Consider the following 25,345-nt stretch of genomic DNA (forward strand, 5'->3'; position numbering starts at 1 on the left):
CCTCACCTGAGGAGGCTAGTGATTTAATTTGGCCTCTTTTAAAGACAGTTTAAAAATGACTTTATGTTTTTTAAGTGACCCAAAATAACAGAGAGATCAACCAATCATGGAATCCAAGAGAAAACTACCCCTTGCCCAGCTCTTTGTGGCCATGGGCCCATCTAGGAAGATGTAATCGGAAGTAGATTCACCACCTCCCCCATAGACGTGTATATTTAGAGCTGTGTCTTATACAGCCTTTTTGACTAAGGTTGGCCATTCAATGGTCAATGGCTGACATTAGCTGTTTCCAGAACTTTTCCTCGTAACATGTTTATTGTTAAACAAAGCATCTGCCTGGATGTTTAGATTGTAACCTCAGGAGTAGACCTGGCCTTCCTTTCTCAGAGCTCAAAAGGACCCTTGGGGCCATCCTTACCTCCCATAGTGTGTTCTTCTTAATTCAAGCATTAGATACTGCCATGCTAGAAGGAGGCCTTTGAATCCTGCCTTTTTGTGCTCGAGCACTGGGAGGATAAGGGTTGAGTGGGGCAAAGTGGAGTGAAGGCAGAGCTCTCTTCAAGAGCAAACTCCAACCCTATCTGTCGGGTGGGTTCCCTCCCCTTCCCCGATGTGCCTGTCAACCTCCTGAGTCCTGATTTCTTCCCAGCTGAGTAAGAAGACAGAGCATTTCTTTAAAATTATCATAGCTATGTCTTTTCTGCACATAACTGGAGATTTTCTATTTTAACTGTTTGTGGAGACTTTAGGATTAGCAGTTCCTTGCTTATTTTCCTACTAATCCGATGGTACTAATATTCTGGCTTGAGTTTATAATCTGTGTCTGCATTGTCGTTTTTCCTCTGCCGGCTGCCATGCCCAGTACAACTCACAATTTCTTTTTTTTTCTTAAGGATTCAGGACAAGCTATACCACTTGTAGTCGAGAGCTGCATCCGGTACATCAATTTATATGGTAAGCTTGGTCTTGGGGCAGTGTTCTCAGCCCTCTCCAGAACAGGTGCTGGGCTGTTGTCAGAGGAAATGAGACGCTAATTCATCTTGGAAGGCTTCCTGTTACTTCCCTGCTTCCTAGAGAGAAAATGCTTCTTGGCACAGCTGCTGTGCTGAGTGCTCTTCTGAGCCTCATATGTCTGGGGACAGAAGGTGGTGGTGAGAACACCCAGGATCCAGGAGAACGGAGGGTCAGGGAAGGCATGGGTAGGAGGATCATGTCAGTTCCTTCCCTCTCCTGCCCCGCGTCAGAGCTCTGTGCTCCGAGCACTGAACGTAGCCAACCAATGAGTTAGCAGTTTGATTGCAGTAAGCTCCATAAAGGAAATACAGGGTCTGGGATTTGCCGACCGTGGTATCCCCTGTGCCTCTTTGCACCTCCATCTATTCATTCATTCACCTCTCGAAAACTGTATTTTCAGAGTGTGGAGCAGGCACTGTTCTGACAATGGGGAGGAATACAGGCATTGAATGCCTAAGACAGGGGAGGTGCGGACCTTAGGTAGCTTATGTTACCAATTAGAAGGGCAAGGAAATAAGTAGATAAATAATACAATTTCAGGTAGTGGCAATGCCTAGAGACTAATTAAAAGGGGATATAGAATGGCTGGAGGGCAGCAGGGCTGCTTTGGCGAAGGAGGTAAGGAGAAACATGTCTGAGGGGATGATATTTGAGTACAAGAAGCCAGCCATGCAATCTCCAGTGGAGAGTGTGGCAAGTATAAAGGTCTCGTGTAAGAAGGAAGACAAGTGTGACTGAATAGGAAGGAGCTAGGAGGATGGGATAAAAGACACAGGTGGTAGAAATTTGATATTGGCTAAGGAAAGACATAAACCAGCTTTTATTGAGCACGTACTATGTACAGACCAAACTTGGTTTAAAGCCTGCCTTTAAGAGGTAAACACTTTCCTAAATTATAATGCAAAGAGTTGTTTTATATAGAAAAACTGAATGTGAGGGAAAAGATCACAGTCACCCCATTACTTCCCACCTAAGACGAGAGAGGCCCCTTTAATCCCTTCAATTCCATAGATGACTGTTCAGTCCTATTACAATCCTATGTCATTACTATTATGTCAGGTATCAGGGTCTCCTCTTTGTTATAGCCTTATAGAAACACATTTAAAAAAGAGACTGTTTTTCTTTAATGATTTAATGTTCCCCAAACTCGTTGATCCCAGGCCAGCATGTACTCTCGACTCTAGCTTTTCTGAAAGGAAGAAGATGTCTCTGCCGGTGGGGGGTGGGAATGGTTGAGTGAATGATACTGATCATTCCTGTTCAAAATCTCTGTGGCTGTTACACTGAAATGGCGGCTGTAAACTCAGGCCAAGCTACTTGATCCCAGTGTACCTGATGAACTTGGTAGGCAAAGTGCCTGTTGGCTAAATTGGAAGTTACTCACTGGTCCTGGGTTGATATAAACGTCTTGTGGCCTTTTCCTTCAAGCCCTGATAAGAGATAACATATGAAGCAAGATGCCTCAGAGTATTTTGGCCGGCTGAAGTTCATTGCAAAGTCCCCTTTTGGGCTTCTGCCAGGAGATCTTTATTGGGAATGACTCTTGAAAAAGAATGGTGGGAGAAAGAGGCAAGCAATGGAAGGATCATCAGTGTTCCCAAGTGGTCTGATGAGCCCAAGGCATCATGGCATTTTGTGTTTATTTGTTCCTTTCTTTTAGGACTCCAGCAGCAAGGGATCTTCCGAGTGCCAGGATCTCAGGTTGAAGTCAACGACATAAAAAATTCTTTTGAAAGGGGTAGGTATCCATCTCAAGCTTGTGTCCATAGGAAGCCAGGATGGGTGTTGTACGTCTTAGAGCAGCAGTGTGCCGGGACTGGCTCGTATCAACATTTCTTTCCAAGTTTGCACTGAGTGCCTTCACCTTGGTGGCTTGAAATCGGCCAAGGCAGGAGTATTTACACCACAGAAATTGGCAAAGATCAGATCCTTCCTTTGTCTTTTTCCCTTCAAAGAGTTAACTGTTAAACCTTTACCAGCACATGAGTGACTTTCTCTAGTGACTGTACGGTAGTTGTTGGGAAAGAGGGTCTAGTAAAGCACTCGAAATCATGATAGGAGTCTGTGAAGGCTGCTGTGTTTTAGAAAATACAGCATATTTGGAAGAATACAGATAACACTGAGTGGCTTTTAGAATACGCTAGTGCTTAGGTTTTATTAAATTAAATTAAATTACATTTATTTTTTATTTTTTAATTTACATCCAAGTTAGTTAGCAGATAGTGCAATAATGATTTCAAGAGTAGAATCCAGGGATTCATCCCCTACGTGTAACACCCCGTGCTCATCCCAACAAGTGTCCTCTTTAATGCCCCTTACACATTTAGCCCATCCCCCACCCACAACCCCTCCAGCAACCCTCAGTTTGTTGTCTATATTTAAGAGTCTCTTCTGTATTGTCCCCCTCCCTGTTTTTATGTTATTTTTGCTTCCCTTCCCTTATGTTCATCTGTTTTGTCTCTTAAATTCCTCATATGAATGAAGTCATATGATATTTGTCTTTCTCTGACTAATTTCACTTTGCATAATACATTCTGGTTCCGTCCACGTTGTTGTAAATGGCAAGATTTCATTCTTTTTGATTGCCGAGTAATACTCCCTTGTGTGTGTATGTGTGTGTATATATACACATATATATATGTGTATATATATATATACATATACACATATATATATGTATATATATGTGTATATACACATATATATATGTGTATATGTATATATATATATATATATATATATATATACTACAATGTGTGTGTATATATATATATACACACACTACAATGTGTATATATATATATATATATACCACATCTTCTTTATCCATTCATCCATCTATAGACACTTGGGCTCCTTCCATACTTTGGCTATTGTTGATAGTGCTGCTATAAACATGGGGGTGCATGTGTCCCTTTGAAACAGCATACCTGTATCCCTTGGAAAAATACCTGGTAGTGCAGTTGCTGGGTCATAGGGTAGTCCTACTTTTAATTCTTTGAGGAACCCCCATACTGTTTTCCAGAGTGTCTGTCCCAGTTTGCATTCCCACCAACAATGCAAAAGAGATCCTCTTTCTCTGTATCCTCGCCAACATCCATTATTGCCTGAGTTGTTAATGTTAGCCATTCTGACAGGTGTGAGGTGGTATCTCAATGTGGTTTTGATTTGTATTTCCCTGATGATGAGTGATATTGAGCATTTTTTCATGCATCTGGTCTAATGCTTAGTTTTTTATGCAGTGTTTTGGCCAAAAAAAAAAAAGTTGAGAACCCCAATCCCAAACCCATTTTCCTGTAGTATATCACATCCCAATTTACAAAGCACTTCCTTACCCTTTCTTTTACATAATCCTCTTACAGTCGTGGGAGGTATTCTGTTTGTCCCTGTTGGCTGTGCTCTGAGCATGCCTCTCCCTGGGCTCCAGGCCTGGAATTCTCATTACTGGGCTTCCTCTGCAGGGGCTGCCTCCTGAGCAGACTCACCCCTTCACTATCCCCCTGATTCCATCCTGAGGTTTAGCTCTAGAGTGGAAGAAGCACTCTGTCAGCCCCAAGCAGACACTGCTATAATCCCCAGCACAGACCTCTGTGGCCTTTGGCCCTCTGGCTTCACCCCGGGTTTAGAGAGCAGGATCTGGCTGGATGTAGTGCTCAGTGGCCTCCTGATGTCCCCAGGAGCTTGTTTTAGAGTCTGCTCCTGGATCATGGGCACTTAGGACCAGGAAGCCCCAGAATTCCCCTGTTCTGAGCTCAGACTCATGCATTTATTCATCCTCCCAACAACCATACATTCATTGTGCCCTACACCGGGCTAGGTAATGGACTAGGGCCTGGAAACACAACAGGAACAAAAGACAGTCATGACTAGTAGGGAGCCAGTTTAGCCAACAGACAATGGAGTAAGTAAGCATTGGATGGTATGGGATCACTTAGCCCAGCTCGGATGGGGTGGGGAGAAGGAGTAAAGCCAGAGAAGTCTTCCTGGAGAAGGAAAAGCACAAGTTGAGGCTTAAAGAGTGAGAGCCTGAAAAAGCAGGGAAAGGGCATTCCAGATAAAGGGAATAGCATATGCAAAGGCCAGAAAGCAAGAAGTATCTCCCATCAGCCTCCCTGATGGAAGTGTCCTTCATCATTCTCTGAGCTTCTCTTGACAACACTGGACAGCCCAATGCAATGTTTTGTTTCTTCATTTCCCCCAAATCCCCTACTGTCCTGTGTTCATTGTAAATCACCAGAGCCATGGTCTGAAATCTTTGCTGGTTCCATCCTCTTGGGTTCTTCCCATTACACAGAATGCCTTGAATCTCATGGGTGAGCTTCACTGCCCAGTGCCTTCACCCTGGTGACTGCCACTGCCTCAAATGTCCCTGCTTCCCTCTGTTCTGTAAATAAACTTCCTTGTAGCAGGAAGCCAGGCCCTATTCCTGCCCCAAGAGCACTGCTTTCTTTCCTTCTTGAATGTGATTTTCTAAGGCCTTCTGTCACCTGCTTGGGTGCCTTGCAGGGGTGATGTGCAATTTAAGCCTTCTCTCTTCTGAACAGGCCTTGGGTCGCCTCAGGCAGAGCCCCACTGGGCAGAGATCACCTGATCCAAATGTCAGCTGCAAAAATGTTTTCTGCTTCTCTTTGCCTCAAATATGCGGTCAGCTCCTGTCGTTCTCTCCATCATTTCAAAATGAATCTCATTCCACAACAGCCTTGTCTTTGAGCTCCACCTGAGCCTATGGTGAACCCTGGCTTATTCTTAAAAAATATATATATAGTTCCCTGGAATGTCTCTTTTAGAAAAATCTGTTCCTGGCTTCTCTAGGCTGGCTAGTGCCCAGATTTCCCACTTACTCTTTTTTGTTTCTTCATGTTTGCCAACAAACTGCCCTGGGTTTGGCTCCTTGCCCAGCTGACTCTCAGGGTCACCTCCCATCTCTCCTGAAAATAGGAGGTACACTTCTCTGCACTACTGGCAACCAGGTGGCCAAGCCTAGGGCGGCTCAGTATTTCTCTTTGCACCCACTGCTCCATCCCACACACTCTAACTTGTGACTGAATTTTCTCTCGAAAACCAGCACATTGTATGTTTTTCCTTTCTTCCTTTTATTTGTTAAAATGTACCTCCCTCAGTCCCTGCAGGGTGCCTGTCCTTTGCCATTTGTTTAAGATTTGGGTCCTTTTCTTTCTTGGCCCCCTTCTTTCTCTCTTGGGTGAAGTTTCTGCCTGTGTTCCTTGTATGAGGCTGTTCAAAGGAGCACAGATCTGTTTTCTTTAAGATTCTGAAAAATTGCAATATGTAGGAAATTCATTCTTGGGTCATTATTCCTAAACCCACTTTCTTTTTCTTCTGACATGAGTCAGCCAGGGCTTTAGTTGAGATGGTGATGATAATGATGGGATTTTTAAAAAATGTTTATTTATTTTTGAGAGAGAGAGAGAGAGAGAGAGGGAGACAGACAGAGCACGAGCAGGGGAGGGGCAGAGAGAGAGGGAGACACAGAATCCTTAGGCTCTAGGCTCTGAGCTGTCAGCACAGAACCTGACGTGGGGCTTGCACCCATGAACCTTTAGATCATGACCGGAGCCAAAGTCAGACACTTAACCTACTGAGCCACCCGGGCATCCCTAATGATGTGATTTTTTGCTGTCAGCAAACCTTAAACTCATTGGTCAAGTTTTGAGATCTTTCTGTAACCTGGCAAAATGAAGAGGAAACATCACAAAAAGGCAGGAAAGCAGTTGTCCTGCCACAAAGAGAGCCACACTGGCCTCTTGTCTCTCGGGCCAGTTTTCCTGGGCAAACTCTGTTTTTCCCCCACAAACCAACCCACTGTCCCCTTTGCACGTAACTATGAGAGAGTTGCCAGTGGTCTCTCCTTATTTGGAGGGTTGGTGGGAAGGGAGGTCAATGGCCCTTTCACCCTGTGCAGATCAGGATAGGGTTTGGATTAGAGACTGAAGTCATGGCATGGAGGGTCTGACATATTTGACATCTGGCCCTTCAGAGATCTGTCTCCTGCCCCAGGGAGAGGATTGTGACCTATAGATGGCTGGGAGGGGTCATCATGTTGAGCCTCAGAACAGGCTTGGGAAGACCTGTGGCCACCGAGAACTGCCCTTGTGCAAGAAACCATCTGCAAGCTTCCTGCCGTGCCCCTGGTCTGGCAGCACGTTTCCTTAGAGCCTGTAAGCACACGCTGTGTGCACTCTGCCCTGGGTACAGCCCTGCCGTAAAGTCCCCGGCAATGCCCTGGTGACCTGGCTGAGAGTGTGCCGCAGGCAGGTCTGTTGGGTAATAATTCTCCCATCCCCAGGACATTAGCTAGGCAAGCATGAACACAGCTTTCTCTCAGACTCGCCCAGAATTTTAGCTGTAATTCTCCTCCCAGAGGAGGCCATCGTTCCCATGAACCATCCTGTTCATCCTGAACTCTGGAATTCCAGTCATTTCTGGAACCAAAATTGACTCACCTTGTAGAAAGCCAAAGGCCTAAGCCAGGAGGAGAGAATATTTGGATGCTTCCTTTTATGGCCTTCTGGGAGGGAGAGGAAGAGCAAATTGTGTGTGTGTGTGTGTGTGTGTGTGTGTGTGTACGTATGTACACGTATGTGTATATATATGAAGTCCATGTGTTACATGTATGTGTGTATATATAAAGTCCATGTGTTAATTGTGCATGACAAGGGTCGCTAACATGCAATATGGGGAAAAAAATCCATGTGCTTTTGAATCATGAGACCACAAAGGTAATATGTGGTAAATAATAGGGAAACAGCTAATTTGAACTCCTGATTCTCCAAAGGGGCCTCAAGGGCTGTTACAGGAACAGAGGGGGCTTAGGAGGGAGGTGTGGACCTCTCCTCCCAATTCAACTAAGACAGCTTTGTTTTATTTATTTTTATTTTTTTAAAGTGTATATATTTTTGAGAGAGAGAGCATGAGTGGAGGAGGGGCAGAGAGAGGGGGAGAGAGAGAATCCCAAGCAGGTTCAGCACTGTGAGTGCACAGCCCGACGGACATGGGGCTCAGTCCCACAAACCGTGAGATCATGACCTGAGCCAAAATGAAGAATCAGATGCTTCGACTGAGCCACCCAGGCACCCCTAAGACAGCTTTGTTTTATATGTTGGGCATTCAGAGAAAGTTTTTCTTGAAAAGAAAATGAAAAGGTTAAGGTTTTACTTTTTTTTTTTTAACGTTTATTCATCCTTGAGAGACAGAGTGTGAGCAGGGGAGGGACAGAGAGAGAGGGAGACACAGAATCTGAAGCAGGCTCCAGGCTGTCAGTACAGAGCCTGATGCGAGGCTTGAACCCTCGAACCGTGAGATCATGACCTGAGATGAAGTCGGACGCTTAACCGACCGAGCCACCCAGGTGCCCCTAGCATTCTCTTAAGGAAGGAGGGAAGGAGAGAGGAAGATAGGTCTGCAAGCAGACAGATAGGTTTGAAAACCAGGGGTAAAAGGAAGAACATCTCCCAGGCATTATGAGACCTGGGGGCTGCCAGTGTCTGTTTTGACTGTGTGAATGTGGGCAAATCGTTTTGCTTGTTGGGCTCTCAGCTCTCTTGCGGGAGATTAGTGGTGTTGGAACCATGCCTTCCTCACTGCCATGCAGTGCTGTTGTCAGGATTAAGAGAGATCACATGTGCAAGTGCGCTTCTCACTCGAGAAGTGCTTTGTCAGTATACACAATGATTTGTTATGTTTTCTCTCTTCCTTCCCCACAAGGAATTCTCCTCTCTTCCTGTGGGGATATCGGAGAGGTTGACCTATGGAACATCAGTGTCTCTGCCACCATATACAGTCATTCAGGCTGGGCACTACACAAGGGTGCTCAGGCAAGGAGGGCAGGTGGGAGCTGAACTGTGGTTCGTGCTCTGTAAGCCACAAGACCTGGTTCAGGAAGGAAGTAGGGGGCCCTCTCTAATTTGCACTAAAGCATGTTGGGGCTAGCAGAGTCCCTGGCAGTGACATGCATTCTTTTCCTACGGAGGTGGAGTAAAGAGATCCAAGTATGAGTTTCCTGCTCTGCTCCTCACTGCTTGCCAGTCTTAGAACAGTCTGTGGGCTGTTCTGGGAGAAGGAGGAAAAGCCCGTCGGGCAGACATCTGTCAGCACCTTCAGAGAGGAGTTAGATTGCTCTGTGCTTCCTTTCATCTCCTCCCATGGAAACTCCAGGGGATCTAGCCGAGCAGCCCTTGATTAAACAGGAAAGTGCTGCCCTCCTGAAATATCATTTACCCCTGTCCAGGTGGCAAAAATTTGAAAGATTGACAGCATTCCATGGGCAGGACTGTGGAAAAGAAGCGTTCTCCTATGTTGCCACGTGGGAGTATAGGATGATGCAGCCCCAGGTGGGGGGAAAATTTGTCTCTATCTAATGAAACTATGTATGTATGTACACTTAGACCCACAACCCCACTTCTAGGACCTCGCCAGAGACATCTTTACAAATACCAAAACACATGCACAAGGTTATTTGTTGAAGTAATATTTGTAATAGTGAAAGATTGTCAGTCCACGGGAGATTGGTTGACCAAATTATGGTTGATCCACGAAAGAGTACTTTGCAGCCATTTAAAAAAAAGAAGAAGAACCAGGAAGATCTCTGTGCACTGATATGGAGGGATTTCTAGTGTTTATTGTGAAGCAAAGAAACAAGTGTATGTAGCAGTATTGTATACTACTTACATTTGCGGAAAAAGCGAAGGGAAATAAAAAATTCATATGTATGCTTTTTGCTTAACAGGGCAAACCAGAAACTAACGACAATGGTCAAATGTGAGGTGTGGAGGGGAGAAGGATAAAAGTAGGGCTTGTCTGCATGCAACTTTTTACCTGTTTTTGACTTTTGGACAATTTAAATGCTTTATATTTTCAAAACTGCAAATTTTTTAAAAAAGGATTTCCAAAAAAAAAAAAAACCTAAAATTGAATATAAGTAGAAACAAGCTGTGTATCAAATTGATTATCACACAGAGAGTAACTTTTGAACATATGCTCTGGTTATACATTTTTAACAGCTTTATTGAGTTAGATACCATAAAGCTCACCCATTTTTAAAGTGCACAGTTCAGTGGTTTCTAGTATATTTACAGAGATGTGTGAACATCACCATAATCCAATATCAGAAATTTTTCATCATCCCCAAAAGGAACCTTCTACCCATTTGTAGTCACTCCCTTATCCCCTAAATCCTAGTCCACCACTGTAGGCAAACACTAATCTACCTTTTGTCTTCTGACCATATATCTTTAATGGGATACATTCTTAGAATTAAATCCACACCCCCCCCAAAACAAAGCCCCTGAGAAGAAATCTTAAATTTAATGGTGGTGATATTACTATTAAAATTTCTAAACTGTTACATATATTATAGAATAAGGCAGATACAATATTAATGTTATTCAGAACCAAGATTTTCACTAAGAAAAATGAAATCCAAATATAAAATACATGAAGGTAAAGAAAATCTTATATCTGAAATATGAATTGGAAATAACTATGTGAACTCATAAAAGAATTAATGTGTATTCTTGCTGTATCCACTGAAAAGGTTTAGAAGCTCTTTATAGCACTCCTGTGCCAATGAGCACACCTGGAACTTATATCCTGGTTTCTAAATACCATTCCCTACAAAAAGCAAACAGATCTCCTTGGAGCAATGTTTGATTCCAGATCTGGGTCAAGGAAAGTACAAGGTGATCCATGGACATCTTTTGTGCCAGAAAGCAAGGAAGTGCTCAGTGGAGGTCATATATAAAGAACTTTTGTCCCTGGAAAAATTGGAGACAATCTGAGCATCCCAAAGACTAGTGATGATAATGGATTATGACACGCTGAATTAGAAATGATAAAAACAATCCCTTAAAGATGCTAAATAATAACAATAAGAAGAGGAAGAGTGAGGGAGGCATGGGGAAACCTTTTCTTTATGGCAGAATGCCAGCTAATAAATGTAGAAGGAATGACAGAATTAGAAAATCACCATTTTGCAACCTAGGATACTAATTGATTTAGGCAAAAATCATCAGTGGATGTTAAAAGCATTGGGTGAAACATGTTGAGCACAATGACATGCACATACATCACTTGTTTTTTTCAAAAATAGTTTATATTCTATACTTACAAAGGGGAAAATAAACCTTTGCAGTGCAGAGATCTGGAGGCTGTCCCCTTAATCCATTGATCACACTTAGCAACACCAGTAGCAAGATGGGCTGACATTATGTGCCTCCAGATACACTAAGGTGTCTACAACATGACCCATGTACTATTGTTGCCACAAATGTTTAACTTAAATCTATTCTTGAGGAGACAATCAGAGAAATCCAAAGTGGGAGGCATTCTATAAGGCAACTGGCCTGGACTCTTCAGAAGAGGCAATATTGTAAAAAACGAACTATGATAAAAAAATGTTGGGGTGTCTTTTATGTTCAAAAGACTAAGTTGGGGGCATCTGGGTGGCTTAGTTGGTTAAGTGACTGACTCTTGATTTTGGCTCAGGTCATGATTTCGTGGTCATGATATCAAGCCCTGTGTCCATGATGGGAATGGAGCCTGCCTAAGATTCTCTCTCTCCTTCTCCCTCTGCCCCTCCCCTCTCTAAAAAAAGAATAAATAAATAAAATAAACATAAGACTAAGGAATCATAGCAACCAAATGAATTATGGGACTATTGATCAGATCTTAGCTTTTGAAAACTATGAAAGACATGGGAGAATTGAGAATGTTTGAATGTATGGAAGATGGTGTTTTGGAACTATTGTTAATTTTTTCTTAGATGTAATGATGTTATGGGGTTATGTAGGAGAATATCCTTATTGGGAGAAATGTGTTCAAGTATTTAGCAGTGATGTGCTATGATGTCTACAAAATACTCTCAAATCAGTGAGCAATAATAAATACAAGTAAAGACAGAAAGCAAACATGGCAAAAGATGAGTGTAAGTTAATGAGTGTGAGTGAAGGGTGATGGATGTTCAGTATTTCAGTTTTACAGTATTTCCATATATTTGAACATTTTCAAAATCAGTTGCAGGGAGAACTTCTGGGCCAGGCCATCCCTCGTGCCATCTGCACATTTCCTGTCTCTTTACCAAGCTGAATCATCATCTCCTGTTTCTTCTCAGGTGAAGACCCCCTTGTGGATGATCAAAATGAACGAGATATCAATTCAGTCGCTGGTGTTTTAAAACTGTATTTCCGAGGACTGGAAAATCCACTCTTTCCTAAGGAAAGGTTTCAAGATTTGATATCTACTATTAGTAAGTATTTCCCAGGTGGAATGGTGGAATGATCAATTCCATGGCATATCTTTATTGAAGTTGTACGATGGGCTCATCATTATGTAGGAAGGAGGGATACTGAAAGAAGCAGTATGGTCCTTGTTCTCACAGAACTTAAAACCTAGCTGTAGAGATAACAGGATGATGTATAATGGAAAATGGCATGGTACAACCCTGGGTATGAATGGCGCTTAGAAGAGAAGAGGCAGAGGAAGACTTGGTTTTGCTTTAGGAGGAGCCTACCCAGAGTATCCTGGGAAGAGTTTGAGGACACACAGACCAATGGGACCAGCAGGAGGGTGTCCCAGCCAGTGCATGGTGCAAGAGGCTGGAAGGGTAAAATAGAGCAAGAGAGGAGAGACCTTGCAAGGATCCGGAGCTTTTCCCATTGGGTAATGGGGAGCCATAGAGGATTTGGGAGTCAGGTCAGCAATATGACAGACAAGAAAAATGGTGAAAATAAGTTGACTGTGGGCTTCTTCCAATGTTACAAGCCATCAGAGTTCTCTTTCACAGGTATTTCTGTGGATGAAGGCAAGAGCCCAATCTAGAGGCCTGAAGTAAAGGCACCTTGACTATCAGATGGCCAAACCTAAGGCGACATTTTGGGAGTTTCTAAAAATAAACCTTTTAATATTATAATATGGAAATCTTAGTATTTTAGAATAAACTCTTTAATTGATTTACAGAAAATTGCCCCACACCCAGTGTTATTAGGGATGCTTCTCACAATGCTCTGAGAGATTTGCAGCCAGGAAAGGGCCACTGGGGGTTGGAGGCTTCAAGCTTCTTACCTGCCTGGTATAAAAGACCCTTCCTCTGCCCTTCTACCCTCCACACTACCTAATGCTCATCTTTCCAGATCCACTTCAAGCTCCAAATCACCCTCAGAAATTCCAGGCCATGGGGGCGCCTGGGTGGCTCAGTCAGTTGAGCATCCAATCCTTGATTTCGGCTCAGTCGTGAGATTGAGCTGAGTTGGGCTCTGCACTGGGCATGGAGCCTGCTTAAGATTCTCTCACTCCTCTCTCCCTCTACTCCTCCCCTGCTTGCATGGGTATGCGTTCTCTCTCCCTCTCCCTCCCTCCCTCTCTCCCTCCCTCTCCCTCCCTCAAAAAAAGAGGAGAAAAAGAAAAAGAAAAGGGAGAAATTCCAGGCCACAGAGGCCCAACCCTGTCTGAGCCCCATGTCATGTGCTCAGCTAGTGTTTCCAGAAGCCCCATTAATCTATTGCCTGAGCAGATCACCTGAGCAGACAAGGTTGTTGACCTCTGGCGCAAGCTCATGACATCACGTACCTGGGATCACACCTCGAATCACACTGCAAAAAAAAATCCCTTCTGATTTCCCTCCCAAATCCTGTGGTTACTTCAAGGAGAAAAATTTCAGAGGTCTATCTCCCTCCTAAACAGAGAGATGGGGCCTCAGTCTCAGAAATGTTTGTAGAACACTGACAACCTATAATTTAGTACCATTGTTTTGCTTTCATTGTATCTATATTTATGTTACCTCCTAATTATAGCAAGCGTTCCTGGTTTCTCATTTACAGAGGGAGGTAAACTTTCCTTTATGAATAAATATATTTAAGAAAAAAATGTAATAAGTGGAGATGGTACTAGGGCAGTGATGACTGAAGCTGAGCCCATGGAGCAGCCTCTATAAAGGGCAATGGAATCACTGAAGGTCCAAGAACTTTTAGTTCTGCGGGAGGCTTGGGCAAGGCTTCTCAGTGCCAGACTTCGAAGGTAGGCTGCAGTGTGCTGGGCAGAGTCGAGAGACCACCAGTGCGTACAAAGGCCCAGGGGCACGAAGGCCCTCTGTGAGAGGAAGATGGTGGATAAGGCAGCCTGGCACAGTTTCCCGGTGGGGGCAGTATTGGCATTTAGGGTAGTGCAGTGCCTTGTTGTGTGTCCCATGCACTCAGGACACTTGACGCCTTGGCCCCTGGATCCAAAATGCCAGTAGTGCCCTCCAGTCACTGTGACAACCCCAAAGAATGCCTCATAGATTTGTAAATGTCCAGAAGCATGCACTACCACGTCATTTGAGAAACATGGCTCTGTATCATCTTCAGATACTTGAGGAAGGGGCAGCAGCTAAGCAGTGAGGCAGGCAAAGTTGGTTGAAGCCCGATGGTGAAGGGCCTGGGATACAGAGGAGAAACAAGAGAAGTTGCATCTTTTGTAAAGTTTATTTATTTATTTTGAGAGAGAGTGCATGAGCAGGGGGAGAGAGAGAGAGAGAGAGAGAGAGAGAGAGAGAGAGAGAGAGAGAGAGAATCCCAAGCAGGCGCTGCACTGTCAGTGAAAAGCCCGATGCGGGGCTTGAACTCACGAACCGTGAGATCATAACCTGAGCCGAAACCAAGAGCCAGACGGTTAACCGACTGAGCCACCCAGGCACCCCAAGAGAGGTTGTGTTTTAAAAGGAACACGCTGACAGAATGTGGAGGTTGGAGAGAGGGGCTGTGAGAAAAACATGTTTCCTGAGAAAGAATCTGGCACAGGCTCGTGCACCAGCCCTGCAGACAAACATCAGAGCTCTGGGGCTCACTCTCTGCACCAGCTTTCCCTCTGCACACCCTCTCCACAAGGCAGAGCCCACAAACCTCTTCTCTTTACCAAGCCCAATTTGCTGCTCCCACCCCTGGCCTGACTGATAAAAATACCAATGTCTCTGCCTAGGACTGACCTGAAAATGGGGGTCAGAGATAAGATCCCAAGCATCTATCAGGCCCCTTGGCCAATATATAGCTCTAGAGTTGGTTATTTAGTCCACCCTCATTTCTGGCCTACTCTGTGCCGTGCCTGTGATGCATGCAGCTGCTGTTCATAAAGGGGTTAAAGAAACATGGTCCGTGCCTGTGTCAGGACTCACAGGTGTCAGGTGACAGAAGCTCAGCTGACACTAGCTTCATTCATAAAAGGGAACGTGTAGACTCACATTCTTGCTCTGAGTGGCCAGGTCAGGGTCACATATCAATCCCCTTGAACCATGTGGACTGAGCAAATGTGGGCTGTACTTGGCTCTCTGAGGACGAAAGACACCCCAAAAAGCCCCTTTATGTTACAGAACTGGAGAACCCAGCTGAGAGGGTGCACCAGATCCAGCAAATCCTCATCACCCTTCCCCGCGTGGTCATCGTGGTCATGAGATACCTCTTCGCTTTCCTCAACCAGTGAGTTGCCCGGCCAAGGGGGGGCCCCTCTTTGCCTCAGCCCTGGCCTCCTTCGGGAGGGGATGTCCTGAGGCTTCTGCAGGTGCAGCTCTTCCTAAAACAGAACATGGAACCCTCCTGGACTTGAGTAGAGCCCTCAAAAGAAAGAACCCACCGGGGGGGGGGGGAAGATTCACCTTTCTCAGGTGACTTGTGAGTACCTCCTTTCTTGTAGCCTCTCGCAGTATAGTGATGAGAACATGATGGACCCCTACAACTTGGCCATCTGCTTCGGGCCCACCCTCATGCACATCCCTGATGGGCAGGACCCTGTGTCCTGCCAGGCACACGTCAACGAAGTCATCAAAACCATCATCATTCATCATGAAGCCATCTTCCCCAGCCCCCGGGAGCTAGAGGGACCTGTGTATGAAAAATGCATGGCTGGAGGGGAAGAATATTGGTAAGATTCCATTCCTCTTAATATTATTATTATCATCATCACTGTCGTTTTTGCTGTTAAGCAGGAACAGTAAGAAACCCTTTGATTTTCTTACTGCTTTATAGTCTTTACTCCCATATGCATTTTCTCATTTGAGCTTTGCTGCAGCCTTATACCAGAGATAGTTGCATCAGCCAGGACTCTCTTGGTTTGTAAGGGACAGAACTACAACTCAAACTGGGTTAAGCTAAGTGGGAATTTATTGATTTTCTTTACTTAACTAAAAAGTCTAGGATTATGACTTCAGGTGTAGCTGGATTCAGGGGTTCAACTGTTATTATCAGGAATTGGTCCTGCAATCCCCAGCCCCTGGCTCTGCTTTCTTCTGCATTGGCTTCATTCTCAGGCATCCTCTCCTTGGTGGCTTCGGGAAGACATATGGTAACTCCAGATTTAGAGAACATTCTCTGAGCATCCCCAGTGGAAAAAGACCTTCTCTTTCCCAAGGGTCCCAACATAAATCCAAGAAGTATATCCCCTTGCTAAGGCTTGGGTCTGGTGAGCTAATCACATTAGTTAGGAGATATTAAGCTGTCAATGGCCAGGTGTGTCTTAAGCCCATCCGAGGCAGCAGGGGGCTGGATAATAATCCCCACCTCCACCTCTTGAGAAACAACTTCTCTTTTCCAGACAAAGTGAGTTCACATTCTTTGAGAGCTCCAGGCCAGGTCAGCAGTTGATAGTCAGGTACCTCTGTTTACCTGGTGCTGCATGAGGTCTTAGGAGAAAAATTTTAGAACCTAATCAAAATCAGGGCTGGCCACCTTCCCCAGACTAAGACCTTAAAATGTGGTAAAGATAGGGCATTTTTTTTTTAATGTGGAAAGGACAGGAGATTCAGAACACCAACTGACAGAGACCAGTCAAAGGGTTCCTATTCATTCTTTATACCCATTCCTGCACAACACACAGCTGTATATTTAGGTATTACCCACACTGCTTTCAGCTAGGTGCCTACAGGGGGGTTTGTCTTTGGATTATCAAAGCATTCCTGAACTCTTGATTCACTTCAAAGAAGGGAGACATTGCAGCCCCTTTGTTTCCCACCCTGCGCCCCATAGAGATACGGGCCTCGCTGTCTTGTAATCACAGCTCTGTAGTAACCTTTATGTGAGGCTCCAGGAGCAGGTCTGTCCCTGTTCTCTAACAGAAACATTAAACAGCCAGCAAGCGTACTTTCTGGACAGAGAAGCTTTTCACACAGCGTTTGCAACCATTCCCAGTTCTCTTTTCTTGCTGCAATGTGTGTAATTAGTGTTCTGGGAAGCGTCCTAAAGATCGGTTGTACCTACCAAAGAACAATATACGATAACCATACTTGCCTCAGTCCCATTTGTGTCTCATGAGAAAGAAAAACTATTAATTATATTGGAAACATTTGCAAAGCCAAAAGGGGGGATTTGGCTGAGGGTCTCCTTGTAGTGGACAACATTCATTCATTCAACAGTTGGACAAATGGGTGTTGAGTGTCTGTCCTGGGCCAGGCCCTGGGCAGGGGGGCAGGGATGCAACCTGAGCAGGATTAACCCCTGATGCAGGGAGCTCCGGTGGAGGAGGAAACAGGCAGTTCCAGAAGTGAGGCTCCTTGAGCCCATGTAGCGAGGTCAGGAAGGGCTTCCTGGAGGAACCTTAACTGAGACCTGTGGGATGAACTGGAGTCAGCCAGGTGAGGCATGGGCAAGGAATGTTCTGGGCTTGGAGCCTTCAGTAAAGTGGAAAGTGGTTCCATGTGGCCAGAGTGTTGCTTGTGCCAAGTGAATGGTGAGGGCGGAGGCTCCACAGGCCAGCAGGAGCCAGGTTATGAAAGGTCTTAAACAAGCCACTGTGCAGAGTCTGGACCTTATCCAGGAGGCAATGGAGAATTTTTATAATGAAGTTCGTATTTTTTCAAAAGGCACTGCAGATGTCACCTCCTCTCAGAAGCCTTCCCTGACCACCCTATGCAGGTCCCCTCAGCCGTTCTTGTCTCTGCTCATTTGTTCCTACATCACACGTCTCAGCTTGTAGCAGTTTTCTTTCCTGGCCCACAAGGGCAGAGTCTTCCCCATCAATACGTCTCTCCTACCTCCCACAGTGCCTGGCATATATTAGGACTCCACCAATGACTTAGTTAAAAAAAACTGACTAGGTTAATAAACCCTGGCCTGAAGAAGCTTATAGTCTAGTGAGGGGGTAGCGGCTGGCAAAATTGTCCCAGTGCATTAATGACCAAGTCTGACAGGCCTGGATTCAGGCTACCCACTCCCACGCCCATCATGGCTGCCAGCCTGCTTCCACTAGCTGGACTGGTCTGGGATTTTGCACACAGCATCGTGAGGCACCCGGAGGACCCAGCACCTTGTGAGGTGGACCCACGCCACCTCTCTCGGGGTGTCACCTCCTCTGCGAGACCTAGAACCAGGCTAGGTGAATGTCTCACGGTACCTCCACAGTTCCTTTCTGTTCTGGCCCGTGGTCTTTCCGAGGATAAATGCCAGGGTTTTATGGTGCCCTCTGGGTCTTACAGGACACCTAGAAATTGATAGCCCAGCAAATTCCAGGGCTGGGGGAAGCTGGAGGAGGGTATTCAGGATAGCTTTCCATTGAGGGGGCTGGGAGTGGTTTCCTGTTAGGAGTGTCCATGGGTGGTCAGATGGACAAGACAGGACGGTACAGGCCTGGGCCTGACCTGGGTCAAGTGCAGAGGTGGGCTTGGCTGGCACTTACGGGATGCTGATGACAGTGTGAGGGTGCAAAGCCCAACAAGTCCCCTTCCCGTGTTTCTTTGCAGTGACAGTCCACATAGTGAGCCAGGGACTATTGATGAAGTTGACCATGACAATGGCACGGAGCCTCACACGAGTGATGAAGGTGAGTGAGGGGGAATCTGGGGCCAAGGAACTCACTTGGGGCCTCTCATGCTGACTCGTGCCTGCCCAATGGCTCGGCTGGCCCGCACACCCCCTCCAGCCTTGCCAGTCAGCACCTTGTCCTCTAGAATAGAGGGGGGCTCTGAAAGACATTGGACACATGTGCACCTCCATTCACCATACTCCTACTGGCCTGTCTCCTCCCTTTCTGTATCCTTCCTGGCCCGAATATAAATCCTAAGTGACGAGAGTTTGCTAAGTAGGAAGCATGCTTTGTCCCCTGTCTCTCCCCAACCAGGGATCTGTTCTGTATCCAGCCTGTGCTAGGACTTGAGGTACTTCAATGAAAGACACATGGGTCACAGAGGAGCTCCCAGTCTCGTTACCTGACACATAGGGAGCAGCTCCCCATGACACACAGAAATTACGCCCAATGACAGCTGTGTCCCCAGTGTGGGGATGCCTCAAAGATGAAGCTGAGCAGTGATGGCCCAGGGAAGTGTTGGAGGGAGAGAGGGAAAGGGTGGCCTGGGCTTGAGGGATTCATCGGACCCTTCCACCTGATGGATAAGGAGAAGGAAAAGATAAGGATAAGGAGAAGAAAGTTGGGGAAACTGGACCGTGTAGACAAGCAATCTGGATAATACGGGCCCAGTGCCAGTGAATCCATTAGATAGAATAGACAGTGGCCAGGGCCCATGGTACTTTTAAGGACCCCTGAAAATGTTTTGGTTTCATTTAAAATAATGAGAAAAAAGGAATATGATCCATCGTGGATTGTATTCATCTTTATACCAATGCAATTGTAAAATACAATTTTTAACTTTTTTTTTAATGGAGGAAGGGACCCACGCAAGAAGCAAAAGTGCTTGGGCCTCACAAAAGTCATAACACAATGCTATGTAGACCAAGCATAGCCCTCCTTTCTCCTGGTGATGGTTTTACTTTTTTTTTTAATCCTTATTTAACGACTTTCTTCTGGGCTTCTGTGTTTCCCTTTGGAATGGTCCCAGGCCCTGTTGGCCACCATTTTTGCCAGGAGAGCTGGTACGTACTCAGGGGTGGTTTCTGGGAGCTAGTGAAAGAGGCAAGACTGATAGGGCAGTTTTCACATTCTGGTAGGACTGTCACACTTGCTAATGACAAATACTCCAACTCAAAGTGACTTAAGCATTAAAGGCCTCAGATCATACACCAGAAAAATCCCAGGTTAGGTATAGCTTCAGGCACGGCTGGATCCAGGAGCTTAGTTGGTCTTAGGATTTTGTCTCCATCTTCCTGTTCTGCTTCCCTCTGTGTTGGCTTCATTCTCAAGCAGGATCTTCCTGCATGGTGGTCTTTAGCATTTCCAGGCTTTCATTGTCCTTTTGCCCAAAGTCCCAGTGGAAAAGAGTTTCCTTTTCCTCATGGTTCCAAGAAAGCTCCTGGGGTAGAGTCTCATTGGACTGCCTTGAGTCACACGCCCAGCCAAAAACCAATCACTGTGGCCCAGGAGGGAGCCCACGGGTCAGGCCGGAGTCACAGGTATGGAAGAACAAATCTAGGTGTAGTGTTCATCTCTGCCAGAATCCTCAGAGGCCAGAGTCGTCCTGAGCTGAGGGAAATGTCCTGCAGAGCCTTTGTGGGGAGATGTGAAGGCTGCCACTGTCTACATGTTGGCAGTGATTTGCTTTCCTCTTTTCCTTCTTTTCTGTCTCCTGTCCTACCACCTCTGGCTCTCCCTCTCCCTTCTTGTTCTGTCCATCTGTTGCTTTATTTCTGTGTGTGTGTGTGTGTGTGTGTGTAGCTCCCTCTTGCTCTAGATCTTGCTCTCAGTCTCTCTTCCTCCACTGGGGGAAAACATCTCTCATCCAATGAGGTAGACTGATTTTTCAGAATTAGGATCTGTTGGGAATGCTGCCGGTGGAAGAAGATGTGTCTACAGGAGATGGGTCAGGTGCCTTGTGAGGACCCTCACAGCCCACCTTCCCGGGGGCTGAGGTCACTTCCAGTCATCCTGTGCATGCTGAATTTCCCCACAGCCCCTCGGCCTGGGAGGTGGAAGGCTGCTGTGGGCACTGGGTAGGAGGAGGGACAGAGAGAACAGTCTTGCTGGGCAGCCAGGCAGCAGCCACAGGGCATTCCCAGCAGGCTCCACCCCACGCCAAGAGCACCCCCTCAGAGAATGCTGCCTCACTCCTCCCAGAGTAGAGGCACACAGTATCCCTGGAGTGGGGTGAGACAGCTTCTCGTCTGCTTCCCCAGAAGGTCCCTTCTGTTGTTCCTTGTCAGGCTGCTGGTTTCTGAGAATGACAAGGGCAGGAAGATCATCCTGGAAGGTCAACAGCTAGCTTCAGGAGAGCCAGGTTCATGCTCCCTGCAGGTTCTCACTGTTTCCTGTGTGGTCATGGTGGCGGCTGCTGAATCAGGAGCATCCTTTGGAGGAAAATTAAGTGCATTTCCTAAATGTTTACGTGCAAGCCTGCCCCAACCAAATCGGTCACCCAAGTACTGAGTTGCAGGAACAGTTGACGGGGTGCTAGACTCTGAGAAAGGAAGTCTGGATTTGAAAGTCAGAGAGAGGCCTTCATGGCCCTGTGAACTTTGACGAGCCATGTAACCTCAGACCTCAGTTTCCTGACATGTAAGATGGGAATGACGGTAACAAGAGAATTGTGACCTAGGTTACAATGAGGTTACATATGCAGAGAAGCTTAGCACAGTGTCTGGGACAACTAGGTGATAGGAAACATTAAGACTGTGTGTTCAGTATAAATCCTTTCTAATTCTGATCAAGAATCTGAGTCCAGGGGCACCTGAGTGGCTCAGTCGGTTAAGTGTCTGACTCTGGCTCAGGTCATGGTCTCATGTGGGTTTGAATCCCGCATCATCTCTGTGCTGACAGTGTGGAGCATGCTTGGGATTCTCTCTCCCTCTCTCTCTCTGTCTCTCCCTCTCTGTCCCTCCCGCAGTTGCATTCTCTCTCTCTCTCTCTCTCTCTCTCTCTCTCTCAAAATAAAACCCCTGATTGTGAGAACTAAGCCAAATGAAAACTTTGAGGCAGCCTGTCAATAGCATCTTTATTAATTGGATGCTAAATGAGGAACTAGGCTGCCAGATAAAGAAACTACTAAAATCAGTAACAGAAACATGATCATATAGTTACAATATGTCAGTTTTCAATTATAACTGCACCATTATTCTCTCACTGATACTTTCCTAAAATTCTCCCAGTTGACTTTCACTCCTTGCCCTCCATCTACATCTGGAAAGCCATTAAGCCGTTAGCTCTTTGGATGTATTGGGTGTCCATAAATGGGCTTTAGGAAATCTATTACGGGCAAAATTTCGTTTCTTTTGGAATGGTGCCTCTGAGAAGAGGTGCATGGTTTTCATCAGATTAATCTAGGCATCTACTAGAAATCAGGGTAAGATTTCGATTTGCTTGCAGTTCATGATATTTCCTTTAATAATAATAATTTTTAAAAAGGCCAAGCGTACATAAAAGTGGAAGGAAGTTTTATATAATACCTGTCACCTAGTTTCTACAATTGTTACCATTTTGTTATATTTGTTTTATTGTGTATCTATCAATCCGTCTTATTTTAGTACATTTCAAAGTGAATTACAGCCATCAGTACAGTCTCCCTCCAAAGATGTTAGCATGCAATGCTGCACACAACAGGGGTCAGCATTGTTTATGGTTCTATTTTTCAAGTAAAATTCCATACACTGAAATGTATAAGTCTTAAGTGTATCATTCCCTGAGTTCTTACAGATGCAAAAACTTGTGTAACTCAAACCCCCACCAGCATACAGAACATTTCCAACACCCTAGAAAGTTCCTTCATGCATTTTCCTGCTCAGTCCCTTACTCCCAAAGCCCAAGAAGCAACCACTGACCTGAAAAATTTTTTCATTATAAGTTAGTTTTGCCTGGTCCAGAACTTCATATAAATGGAATTGTGCAGAATAGTGTCTTTTGATCTGGCTTCTTTCATCTGGCATGACGTTTAGAGATTCATGCACATTGTGGGTATTAGGTGAGGTTTTGACAGCATTAAAATGGTGTCACCATCAGTTACCACACAAATGCCCGATTCTGCCTGAATTATGGTCACCCATCTGGAAAAAATAAAGAACAACAGAAAAAGAGAGCATCAGCTCCTTCATTGCTAACTTGGCTAGTGTTCCTAAGCCCTAGTGCAGAGATGGTCAGCTGGCCCGTACCACGTGGCTTAGACCCAGAACCTAAGGAGGACTCTCCCTTCCTCTTTTATTTTAACCATTTATTGAGATAAAATTCACATACCATACAATTCTTCCCTTTAAAGTATACCATTCAGCGGCACTAAATGTAGTCACAGATACATGCAACAATGACCACAGTCAGTTTTTATCACCACAGAAAGAAACCCCAAGCCCCCTAGCCATCATTTCTTACCTTCCCTGCCAAAAGCAACCACTAATCTACTTTCTGTCTCTATGGATTTGTCTCTTCTGGACATTTTGTATTGGTGGAATCATGCCATATGTGGCCCTTGTGTCTGGGCCACAGTGTTTCATTGAGCACAGTGTTTTCCAGGGTCATTCTATTGTTGCAGGTGTCTGGAATTTATTCCTTTTTGTGGCTGAATAATGTCCCATTATATGGGTAGACCACATTTTGTTTCTCTTTTTGTCAGTTGACGGACATTTGGGTTGTTTCCACTTTTTGGCTGTTATGAATAATGCTGTCATAACATTTGTGTACAACTTTTGTGCAAACATACATTTTTATTTTTCTTGGGTATATACCTAGGAGTGGAACTGGATAGCTCTACATTTAGTCATTTAAGGAACTTGCCAGAGTGCTTTCCAAAATGACTATTCCATTTTATATCACCACAAGCAGTGTGTGATCTTTGTCAACACTTATTATTCTCTGACTTGTCAATTCTCGCCATCCTAGTGGGTGTGAAATGGTATCTCATCGAGGTTTTAATTTGAATTCTCTCATGACTACTGAGGCTGAGCCTCTCCTCATGTGCTTGTCAGTTATATATCTTCCTTGGAGAAATGTGTCTTCAGATCCTCTGCCCATTTTAAAATTTGGTTATTTGGTTTTTTATTATTGAGTTGTAAGTGCTCTTTATATATTCTAGATATAAGTTCCTTATCAGCTATATGATTTTCAAACATGTTCTGTTTGAAACATGGGCCTTTTCACTTTCTTGATGGTGTCCTCTGAAGCACAAAAGTTTTCTGATTTTGATGAAGTCTAATTCATCTGTTTTTGTTTTTGTTTTTTTCTTCTGGTTGCTCATGTTTTGGTGTTACATCTGAGAATCCTCAGCAAATCCAAAATCATGAAGATGTACCCTATGTTTTCTTTCAAGAGTTTTAGGTTTTAGGTCTTACGTTTAGATAATCCATTTTGAGTTAATTTTTGTATATGGCGTGAGGTAGTGGTCCAACTCTACTCCTTCTTTGTGTGTCGCTATCCATTCATCCCACCACCATTCGTTTTAAAGAGTATTCTTTCCCTCATTGAATGATCTTGGCTCCCTTATACAAAAATCAGGTGACCATAGATGCAGGGCTTTCCTCCTGGACCTCTAGTTCTAGTCCGCTGAACTATATGTCTATCCTTGTGCCAGCATCACACTGTCTTGATTACTGTTACTTTGTAGTACGTTTTGAGATCGGAAAGTGTGAATCCTCTAATTTTCTTCTTCTTCTTCAAGATTTTTTTTGTGGCTATTATGGGTTCTTTGCAATTCCATATGAATTTTAGAGCCAGCTTGTCAGTTTCTATAGAGAAATCAGCTGGGATTCTAATCGGGATTCAGTGTGTAGACCAGTTGGGGAGTATTGCCATCTTAGCAGTGTTAAGTCTTCTGATCCACCTGTCACACATCATTTCAACTCAGCCTCAGTTTTCCCATCTGTAAAATGAGGATAGTACTGCAAATACTCTTGTGGGGAGTAAATGTGATAATGTAAGTAAAACACTTAACACATGCTAAAAGCTTACTTTGTTCATGCAAAGTAATATCAAGTGTCAACTCATCCCAGGGAACTGTTCTACAAGTGGGAAAATTGCAGGTTATAAAATAAAAATCCCTGTCCTAATGGAGTTCGCATTCTCGTAGGAAGGATCTACAACAAACAGGTTTGAAAATAACATGTGCACATACGTGTGTGCACGTGCACGCGCGCACACACACACACACACACACACACAAGTTCAGATTGTGCTAAGTGCTATGAAGAAGAAGAAAGCAGGGGAAACTGTTAGCGGTTTGACATTTGGTACTTTGGTAGTTGAGAGTGGTCAGGAAGGGCCTTGCTAAGGCAATGAAATTTGAGTACAGACCTGAATGAAATTAGGAAATGGCACACAATGGTCAATAAATATTTGTGGAATGTGAAAGAATGCAAATGTCTGAGAGAAGGTATTGCAAGGAGAGGCAATAATAACCAGTGCAAAGGCCTAGTGGCAGAAAGGTTTGGCATGTTTTAAAAGCATCAAGAAGCCTCTATGAATGCTTATGCTGTGGTGTTTAGAGGTAAAATGTACT

General features: G+C 44.8%; 1 protein-coding gene across 7 annotated transcripts in view; it reads left to right on the forward strand.

Moving 5' to 3' along the window:
- Window positions 1-25,345, forward strand: part of SRGAP3 (SLIT-ROBO Rho GTPase activating protein 3) — a 354,753-nt gene that overhangs the window by 312,463 nt on the left and 16,945 nt on the right. For 6 of the 7 annotated variants that reach the window (XM_053219015.1, XM_053219016.1, XM_027042537.2 and 3 more), the window contains 6 exons: window positions 894-954; window positions 2,675-2,752; window positions 12,140-12,274; window positions 15,368-15,473; window positions 15,688-15,915; window positions 18,725-18,804. In XM_053219015.1, the coding sequence (XP_053074990.1) occupies window positions 894-954; window positions 2,675-2,752; window positions 12,140-12,274; window positions 15,368-15,473; window positions 15,688-15,915; window positions 18,725-18,804 (688 nt within the window). Of the gene's footprint in view, window positions 1-893; window positions 955-2,674; window positions 2,753-12,139; window positions 12,275-15,367; window positions 15,474-15,687; window positions 15,916-18,724; window positions 18,805-25,345 lie in introns of those variants that run through there. The other variant, XR_008297014.1, reaches the window with a different exon arrangement.

Source organism: Acinonyx jubatus, chromosome A2 (assembly GCF_027475565.1).
Source record: "Acinonyx jubatus isolate Ajub_Pintada_27869175 chromosome A2, VMU_Ajub_asm_v1.0, whole genome shotgun sequence".
NCBI lineage: Eukaryota > Metazoa > Chordata > Mammalia > Carnivora > Felidae > Acinonyx > Acinonyx jubatus.